Source organism: Gossypium raimondii, chromosome 6, assembly GCF_025698545.1.
Source record: "Gossypium raimondii isolate GPD5lz chromosome 6, ASM2569854v1, whole genome shotgun sequence".
In the NCBI taxonomy this organism is placed as follows: domain Eukaryota; kingdom Viridiplantae; phylum Streptophyta; class Magnoliopsida; order Malvales; family Malvaceae; genus Gossypium; species Gossypium raimondii.
Genome location: NC_068570.1, coordinates 13,834,532 through 13,845,351, shown reverse-complemented (window position 1 = coordinate 13,845,351; position 10,820 = coordinate 13,834,532). Strand labels below are relative to the sequence as shown.

Sequence of the window (10,820 nt, the reverse complement as noted above, 5' to 3'; positions counted from 1 at the left end):
GCAACGATTCGATGATCGGTACGATGGATCAGTACCCATTAATAAATAGAAAAACATACATTAAATATAAGTTGATTTGACAGTTAATGTCCAAGATTGAAAAATAAAACTGTTTAAAATTTTGATTCGTATATTTATGAAATTCAATTTTTTTTTATTAAAAAAGGGGAAAGAAGGGAAATGACAGTCAATGCCAAATTGTATTATTGACTGTTGAAAATGCTATCCTTTGATAAATTTATCTTTAGGGAATATGGCATCTATATCCATGGAATAGATTGAGCTTATGATGAGTTCGACATGGACTACCCCATTTTATTTATTTATTTATTTTAATTTTAAATAAAAGTAGAGGTAAGATAATTTGGTTCCATTCGATTATTTTTTAAAACAATTGAATTGATTATCATAATTTAGTTTGGCTATTGATTTTTATACTAATTCTAAATTTTGTGTTTTGAAATTATTTTGATAAAATAGACATTGTTTTATCGCTTTTGGATATTATTTAATGGATTTTTAAAATTTAATTTTCAAGTAATTAAAAGATAATAAATAACTCTTACATATATTCATTTTGAAAATTAATTTTTATATAAAATTTTAAGTCATTTTCACTATTTTAAAATTAAAATATTTATTTTACTTCATAAAAATAAAAATAATTATAAGTTAAATAAATGAATAGAATTTCATCTGAATAATCACAAATTTTAAATTTAGGATGAGTTTATTTCATGAAAAACAATTTACAAAAATATTTTTTATTTTTCTATATTTGTTTCATATAAAAACAGTTTGGACAACAACAAAAATACTTTATCAATGAAAAATAAGCCATTTTTTCCTAGAAATTGACTTGTGCTTTTGAACCAATCAAAATTCATCATGTGTCATTATTATTTATCTCTAATTAAATTAAATTAAATTAATTAATAAAAGATAAATTAAGAAATTAAATCCTTTTAACTAATAATTATTTTATCTCTAATTAATTTAAAATAATATGAGAGAAAGAATAAATAAAATATTTTAATCCTTGTAGATCACTCAAATGAGAAATGTAAATTTTACAATATCTCTCTTTAATTAACTTACTAGAACTCTAAAGAAGATCACCTCCAAACCATTTAATGCTACTTCACAAAGTTCAAAAATCCAAAATTTCTTGAAGCTTGAGAGAAAATTATTGAAGATTAGAAGCTTTCTCCAAAATCCCAATAAACTTCTAAAGAAATTGAACAACTCAAAGAAATTCTAAAGAATTCTATATTAGTTTTAAAGAAAATTGCTAACCAATCTTGTTCAACTGATCAAAAAAATTAAACTCATTTTTAAGATCAAATCTCGTGATTATTGAAGCAAACAACATTAATATCAAGAAAATAACCCTTTGAATCAATCTTAAATAATATTAAGAAAACAAACTTTTGAATCAATCTCAAATAATATCAAGAAAACAACTCTCCAAATTTATTTTCAAGATCAAGTTTCCGATTATTTAAAAAAATACATTTATCTAATATCAAGTCTAGATGACACTTGAGTTGAAGCCCATTAAAGATTAAAAGATTTCACCAAAGATTTTAACTTAAAAAAAAAGCATACCTTTTCATTTGTTATTAATTTTTAAGTTAGTATTCACACAAAATTTATGTATACATCTTTAAACATATTATGTTATTATTAAATTAAATTAAATTAAACTATTGTGAAAATATGTTTTATGTGTGTTTGAAATTTTCATTTCAGTATGGAGAGGAATTTGAAATGAACTTTTTGACTATTTAAAGTTGAAATTGGAGGTTCACAAGGGAAGGGATGTATCACCAAACCTACTCCTATAATCTGCTTGACTAGTGTACGTGGACTACACTACATACAACTATGCCCCATTATATCATATCATAATCTACATTTGTTGAATGGAAAAAAAAAAAAAAGAGATTGAAAATCATACAGGATCACAATTTCATAGGTATTCCATTGCCATGCGTTTGGCATGGTAAAAGCTTCTTCAAATTTGTATAATATCAGGACTCTACACTTCATTCATGAACATGAAATGAAATTATTTACTCATTTCCTATACAAAAGAAAACATTATCTGTCCAACTAAGAAATAGGCTGTGGACATATCTCTGGTTTTCAGATTTTAAACTTCCAATCAAACAACAGGGCCCAAAAGGGATTATGATGCAAAAGGCAAATCAATAAAGCAGCATACTTGTTGATAACGATTTGACTGATTTGATATTGAAATTTCAACACTACCCAATCCCCCATTCACATTAGTACTAATTCCAGATTCTTCAGCTTTTTTATACTTCAACACCCAATTTCATACTTCACGATCACTCGTGCAGAAGATGGACAAAGCTTTGATCCAAAAGTAATATCAACTAAAAAATCAATAGAAAAATAATTACATTTATCTAATAATGAGATATTGATTGAGAGTTAGGATCTAAGAGCCGATAACTAGAAACCAATAGACAGCTGAGGAAAAAACAAAACAGGCTTAAAACCTGCTAAAAAAGGGATAGGAGGCTTAATAAATAAGCCTCAAAAAAAGTGAAAATTTTCAACTCGGCTGGGACTACTACGGAGATTGAGCAGCCAAACCGAGCCATGACTTGTCGTTGCCTGGCTTGGATGAAGATGCTGTGGAGTTACTTATCTGGTATGGTGCACTTGTGGTCATCCTGTAAAGTGATCATACAATAAGTTGTCTAATTAGAGAAGGGAACATTAACTTGGTTCTGTAAAAACTGCATTATGTTATTATCCTGATGAATACAACAATTTATGGGAAGACTCAATTCCTAAAGTCACCAAGATGTAACACTCACACCCTCACCCCTTTTTTCTATCAAATTTTCTAAAATGACTATGAAAAAAATAAAAGAATAGTAGGATACATGAATCAAAAAGAATCAAGGACACAAAAATTGACTCAAATCACTATGTCAAAACAAATTACAAAAGGTTTTCTCTCAAATATAATTTTTCCATTATTTGATCTCTAGATGCCTACCTATCCTTTCTCTTCTCAAGGAACCGGTGGAGTGAAGCTCTCCTTGCAATTGGTAGATCTGCAAAATATAGACACCAACTAATAAGAACCCTGAATACAACATGAAAGTACCAAACCATAATTCCATCTTCAATGAGGCTTACCGCCGGGAATGGGTCGCTGAGCAGATCGAATGCATTCTTGAGTTACCGTGGTGCTGAAATTAGGGGTAGGAGGAACCCCGATACCGGACTCAACCGGACTTGTTGCTATGGTAGAAGTAAAGGGGGCATTGATGTGGGGAGGATTGGGGTTGAAGCTATTGTTTTGAGAGCTGCCTTTGCCAGCTAAAAGCATGATCTCCTTAGCTTTGTCGGCCGGGAAATCGTTGAACACAATCACTTGTCCACCATAAAAGATGGTCATCTGTGCAGTTTGAGGCTCCACTGAAGAACCCAATTTGTTCATGCTGCTTTTCAGAGCATCATCTTTAGGTGATGAAAAAGCAGCTTGATTAGGGAACAAATCCATGGATCTCAGTTTCCGAGGAGGAGGCGCCGCATGGCAATCATCACCGGATTTCCCATTGACAGGAAACAAATTCATGGTGGGACGCAGCATCTCGGGAGTCTCTGCAACATATCCATAAATAAAACGATACATTAGGTGTTTATGTTTCTGAAACTACCTTCTTTACTAGTTGTATGCTTTCATAACAGAATTACTGGGGGTATTTATAATGGAAAAAGAAGAGGGCATTTTAGCAACAGAATATAAAATTGAGGGGATAAATATCGCAACAGAGTTTTGTTCCAAACATGATGATTCAAATCCCCTATACGCACATGGTTAATTTCATTTCCTGGACTATTTTCTGGGGAGACCGAGAGAATAAAGGCCATGTTTTTTTGACTGTTTTGAACAATTAAATATGAATATGTCAATTTGAAATTTCTGATTTTCAGATCTGACTATTAAAACCCATTTTTTTATTTTTTATTTAAAAAGAGAGAGAGAGAGAGAGAGAGAGAGAGATTAGAGCTTGAAGATTGATTCAATTAAACCGCTTTAAAACGGGAAATTAATCCAAAACTAAAAAGTTTAACCAAAAAATACAAAGAACTAAAGAACATACCATTAGCTTCAACGTTGCATGTCATACCCAGACTTAGATCTCCAAAGCTACCTTTCTCCTTCAAGTACTGACTCAATAAGTTACAAGTTTGGGTAAAACTTGTCTTCTCCGGTGACCTCGCCGGTTTCTGAACCATAAATTCCGGTGAACACGACATATTCATAGAAACCAGAATCCCAACTATTTGCTCTTTTTGTTTTTTTTTGGGGGGGGGGGGTTCTTTCTCAGAGAATGATCTTTAAAACTTTACTTACAGCTAAACGAAGGATCTGTTCGAAAAATATGATGTTAGGCTAAGCAAAGAGATTTTATTTATGTTTTTAATCTTAGAAAAAAACAAAGGTGGTAGAGGAAGGTGGGTTAAAAAGCACGAGGAATAAATGAGGCTTTTTTTAAGCTTGAAAAAAGAAAAAAGGAGATTTTGGGGTGCAGCTCCTACAGGTTCGTAACTCGTGAGGGCGCTTCACTATTATATCGTCTCGTCTCCTTTGATTGGGATTTTGAACACGTGTTCTTTTGTTTTTTCTTTTCTGTATCTGTGTCGACGGCGATGTTTTATCAGTTTATTTTTTGATATTTTAATATTGGTAAAAGTATCTTCGAAATTCCTTGATTATAGGGATTTAATTAAATTATTATTAAAACAATTATAACTCATTTCACTTGAATTAAAAAATAAAATATGGGGCTATTTTTTTTGTTTGATTAAACACTAGGAATTACAAAGTTGCAAATTATAAATTTCATACCAACTTTGATAGCAAAACTCAATTAGTCTTCGAGATGAGGTTGAAAATAAAATAATTTTTTTCATAACTGGTGTCTAAGTTTTTCTTTTTTTCTCTTTGACCTTAATTAAAAATGGTGGTATGACAAAATATTATTATTATTTATATATTTATAATATATTTTCCTTCCTTTTTCCTCTCATTTTAGATTTTTTCTACAAATAAGAATATTTTGAGCTTTATGATTTTGATCAAAGTTTTCAAAAGTTCATTAGTGAAAAAAGGGTAGTTTTGTAAAACAAGTCAGCTTAAATATAAAAATTTAAAATGAGTGCATAATCCTCATTTTGTGTGGGCGCCACAAACACCGCCTTCTCTTCTCTTGCCTTCCTTGAATCTCAAAAGAGGCAACCGCACGTTGCTTTCTCCAATAATAATTGCACATGTGCCAATCCACATGCCCCTTTCCCCAATAGGAGCCTGCAAACTTTGGATGCCTCCTGCGCCAAATATCCCTACACCATTTTTATTCTTATTTACATTAATTTAGGATTAGTATATTTAAGTTTTGAGCACTTAATTTTAAAATAATTACAAAATGGTCATTAGATTATTTAAAAGTTCATTTTAGTCACCAATATGTTAAATCCATTGTTGTATAGCTTTCTTTATTCATACCACTTACACTAATTGAAAGCTTTCTTTCCCAATCTTTTCTATAGTATAGTTATTTTTCATAGAATAACTTTGAACATCACGAATCTGTGACCTAAAGTCCTAACAGTTTTTTGCTCCAATCTTCGACACTGACCGTTAGATCAATTTATATCTAAGGTATATTCTTCCATTCTTCAAAAATACTAATTGTCGAATCATCGCTTAGAGCTCATTAGCCGAACTTTAAAAAAAATTTAACAATCTAGCAACTTAAATAAAACTTTCAAATAGTCCAGTGACTTGAATGAAAATTTTCGAATAGTTCAGCGACCATTTCGTAACATTTTAAAGTTGAATAAGTAAAATGTAAACTTACTAATAATTCAATGACTTTAGATATAATTTATTCAATAATTTAAATGACTTCCAAATTTTAGTATGTGAATTTTATTACTGTGATTAATTTTGGAGTACTCCTTCCTATAAGATTTTCCTTCTTGAAATTTTTTTACATATATTTATATATTTTATTTTAGAATATATATTAGTTATAATTTAAATAACACTATTATTTACTTTTGTTATACTTTAATCGTTATTTTTATTTTCAATCTTATTAATAAAATTTACCTATATTAAATATATGTTTTAATTTTCATACTTGAAATTTAGTCGTTCTACATTTAATTGTAGGAATAACACCGTCGAAAAAATTCTATTAAATTAAATTATGTAACGGTTTTAAAATAAAAAATTACTCAACCACCAATATTACACACATGGATGGTCAAAGTAAGTAAATAAAATGTTGAATTTAAATATAGGCTTGCAAGATTTTCAATATTGATTTAGAGAAGTAAAAGTAAAGGTTTACACTTTTTTTCTTATATGGTTTCCAAGCAGCTTCATATCATGAGAGAAAAAGGGTTATTTTAAAATAACATATAATACAATTTAATGAGATTGAACAGTATTTTTAAATAATAAATCAATTTTTTGGAATAAAAAATAAGAAGGACCATATTTTAAAAGAGTACAAGGAGTGAAAGCAAAATTAGACCACAAAAAAAGAGGAAAGGCAGAGTCAAAGTGATGTGAGAAACGCGGAGGAAGATAAGGTTGGTGGTGGGTGCACACGCACCGCACACCTCTTCAAGTTAAACGTGGCAGATATTGAGAGGGGGATTGAAGAGGAACATTTTTCTCGTGAGGGTGACATGAGAATTGCCGCCTTTTTTCCTTCTTTTTTCTTTATTATGTATTTTTCTCCAGCAATGGTGGGTCCCCCGTTTTTGCATGAGGTTGAGTTGAATTTCCTAAAAATAAAATTTTTTATTTGGAAAAGAGTCACGGGCGAGCCGACAGGTGAGGGTGAGGAGATGTAAAAAGGGAGCACGTGATTGGTGTGTGGGTTGGGGTTCTTACTGATGAAACACCCTTCTATTTGGGGGAAATTACGGCACCATACCTAAACGAATCTTTTTTGGGTTGGGGTATTGTGGGAACAGTCCCTCCATTCTCATGAAAAAAGCGTGACCCTTCTCTCTTTCTATACACGTATCACTTCCTTTTTCACATCATAATTGTTGTATTTATGACTCTTTCTTCGATGTTTTCTTTCATTTTGATTTAAATTTTAAGTATTTAATATAGTTATAAAAAAACTAAAAATACAATGTCATTTATAGTATAAAAATGTTAGGGTAAATAACCAATAAAAGTTCATTTATTTTTAAAATTATCGAAATAGGTCAGGTCCTGAATTAATTATCGAAATGGATCATTTCCCTCAAAAACGCGTTCACGTCAGCGCGTTGTCAGGGAATAGAGCAAGAAAATGCTTCCTCAAGGAAGCGTTTTCCCTGTTTTTTAGGGTTTAGGGTTTTTTACAATTAGGATTAGGATTTAGGAGTTTTGGAATTTTTAAATTTTAGGGTTTTAAGGAAAAAAATTAAATAAATAAGGGTTTAGGGTTTCTTAATTAAATTAATTATAAATTTTAAAAAATTATAAATTATTTATTAAGTCTAACTTTATTTAAATATAGTTAAATATTAATTACAATTATTATATTTTTCTCAAATTTTAAATTTAAACTTCTACAGTTTAAAATATATATTAAATATTAAAATATTAAAATTTATGTTAATTTCCATTAAATAAAGTTATTAATACTTATTTATAAATCATTCACTAATAATCAATAAAATATTTACCCATGATCTTAAGACCTTAAAGAATTATTATCCCTAAAACATTCTATTATTAATATGATTGTATTATACTAAATTTCATGTATTTTTGCATATTATATTATATTAATATTTTTAATTTATTATAAATTTAAAATTACAGCAAAAGATAAATTTAATATATATATATATATAAACTTTTAACTCTTTTCTGTTTTTCATAAAAAAACTCTTTTCTATTTTAAACTTTGAAAATAAAAAGTTCATTATATATATATATTTTTTATTTATTATTAAAAATTCTTTTAATAAATTTAACTTTTACTAAAAACATTTAATTTTATTACTTTATTTTTTAGAAGAGTTTAAAATATATAACGAATAACAACTACCTTTATTTGATTTTTCCTTAAAACCCTAAATACTAAACTCCAATCTATTTTTTCAAAATTTATAATTAATTTATTCAAGTAACCCTAAACCTTAATTTATTTGATTTTTCCTTAAAACCCTAAACCCTAAACACTAATCAATTTTTTAAAATTTAAAATTAATTTACTCAAGTAACCCTAATCCCTAATTTATTTGATTTTTTCCTTAAAAATCATAAACGCTAAACCCTAATCTAATTTTTAAAATTTATAATTAATTTAATTAAGAAACCCTAAACCCTTATTTATTTAATTTTTCTTTAAAACCCTAAAATCTAAAACCCCAAAACCCTAACTTTAATTGCAAAAAATCCTAAACCCTTGAGGAAACATTTTCCTGCTTTATCTCCTGACAACGCGCTGACGTGGACGCGTTTTTAGGGGGAAATGGTCCATTTCGGTAATTAATTCAGGACCTGGCCCATTTTAGTAATTTTAAAAATAAAGGGGCTTTTATTGGTTATTGGCCCAAAATGTTAAATAAAATATAAGAAAATGATTTATTTTTAATATTTTGATATATTAAATATAAATTTTAAAACTTTTAAGTAATTAAAATATATTTTGTAAAAATTTATTTGAATATATAAGATTATATATTTAAAAGAAATTTAAATATATCCCGATATAACTATTACATAAAAGAATATTGGATGATAAAATGAGGGTTAAAAACTTTGTTTTAACCCCAAAAAGGTGTTATTATTTGTCCAAACACAAAAAGTATTTTTCAAAAATTGACCTCTCGAGACAATGCCTTAATCTCTTTAACATAATTTGTTAAATTTTGATAATCAAACTTAATGAAGGCGGAAAAGCTAACCTAGTTATCGGTAAATACATGAACTTGAGCACCTGATTTTTATTAATTTATTATAAATAAATTATTACTTAATTATATATATTTTAATTATTATAAAAAATCAGATTTTAAAAATTAAAGTCAAATTTATGAAATTCACAATTATGAGCAATTTTACAAAAGCTTAACGGTAAAAACCGCCTTTAGCAAATAATAGAACAAATCAATTAATACTTCATAAAAGATTTGCACAATGAAGCCCTTGATTCTTGTTAACCAAATTTGACCATGAAATGTTGCTAACGTAACTAATCATCCAACCACATTACATATATCTAATATTTTATAATTATTTGAAAAGGAGGAAACTCAACAAATGGTGGTTGAGGTTTATCCTTAAGGGCAAAATACCAAAAAAAGTCACTTTTTTTTTAAATTTATCGAAATAGGCCCGGTATTTTATTATTTACCGGAATGGGCCATTTTCCCTAAAGCGCGTCCACGTCAGCGCGAAGTCAGGGGACATATCAGCAAATCGCGTCCACGTCAGCGTGCTTTACTGACGTGGACACAAATCGCGCTTACGTGGGCGCGATTTGTTGCAACGTCAGCAAAGCGCGCTGACGTGGACGCGATTTGCTGACACGTAGCGTGCCCCTGGGGATGCGTTTTCCCCGTTTTTCCCACGTTAGATTTTTAATTTTTAGGGTTAGTGTTTAGGGTTTTTAGGGTTTTGGAGAAAAAGTAAACAAATAAGGGATTAGGGTTTAGGGTTTTCTAATTAAATTAATTATAATTTATTCAAAATTGGATTACGTTTCGTGTTTATGGGTTTTTAAGATAAAATCAAAGCAGGATGCTTTATCAGAAGAATTTCTAAAGTCGCGCCCACGTCTACGCGCTTTTGCTACAGTAGGTCTTGCAAAAATAATTTCGCATTGACGTTTCTGAGCAAATAGTATAAAAAATACTTCAAGCAAGATGCTTTATGAAAAGAATTTGTGAAATCACGCCCTCGTGGACGCGCTTTTGCTATAGTAGGTCCTAGAAAAAAAAAATTTGAGTTGACGTTTCTGAGCAAATAGTATAAAAACGCTTCAAGCAAGATGCTTTATCAGAAGAATTTGTGAAATCACGCCTACGTGGATGCACTTATCAAGACGAGTCAATTCTTAAAAAATTTTTAAAAAAATAATTTTTTTTAAAAATTATTTAAAAATAGGGATTTAAGAGAAATTTAAGAGAAAATTGAGAGCAAATTGAGATTAAATATGGATTTGAGAGAAATTTGGAAGGAATTTGAGAGCAAATTGAGAGGAATTTGATAAAATAATTGAGAGAGGATTAGTTTGTGAAAAAAAAAGGGTGGGGGTATTTATAGATTTTTTTTACCGTTGGGGGGCAACGGTAAAAAAAATGACCGTTGCACTGTTCACGCGCGGGGAAATCGCGTTCACGTCAGAGCGCTTTGTCGACGTGGACACAAATCGCGCTTACGTGGACGCGATTTGTTGCCACGTCAGCAAAGCGCACTGACGAGGACGCGATTTGCTGACACGTCTCCTGACTTTGTACTGACATGGACGCGCTTTAGGGGAAAATGGCCCATTTCGGTAAATAATAAAATACCGGGCCCATTTCAATAAATTAAAAAAAAAAGGCTTTTAATGGTAAATTGCCCTATCCTAAATATGATTATTTAAAATAATTATAGAAAACTATTTATAAAGTATTAAAAATTATAGAAATTATTAAATTATTAAAAATTATGTTTAGAATGCATTTGGACAAATGATTGTCCAAAACAAATGAACCTAGACTCCTTTTTGTCTAGGTTCAATTTGAATGTGGTTTAAAAA

General features: G+C 29.4%; 1 protein-coding gene across 1 annotated transcript; it reads right to left on the bottom strand.

The window, feature by feature from the left end:
• Positions 1-2,227: 2,227 nt before the first annotated feature.
• Positions 2,228-4,596, bottom strand: LOC105773969 (protein TIFY 10A). The gene is made up of 4 exons (XM_012596219.2): positions 4,152-4,596; positions 3,181-3,648; positions 3,038-3,095; positions 2,228-2,705 (listed from the first exon to the last, which is right to left on the bottom strand). Exons 1-4 carry the CDS (start codon positions 4,312-4,314, stop codon positions 2,603-2,605), a joined length of 792 nt encoding a protein of 263 aa, XP_012451673.1. The 5' UTR covers positions 4,315-4,596; the 3' UTR covers positions 2,228-2,602.
• Positions 4,597-10,820: the final 6,224 nt, after the last annotated feature.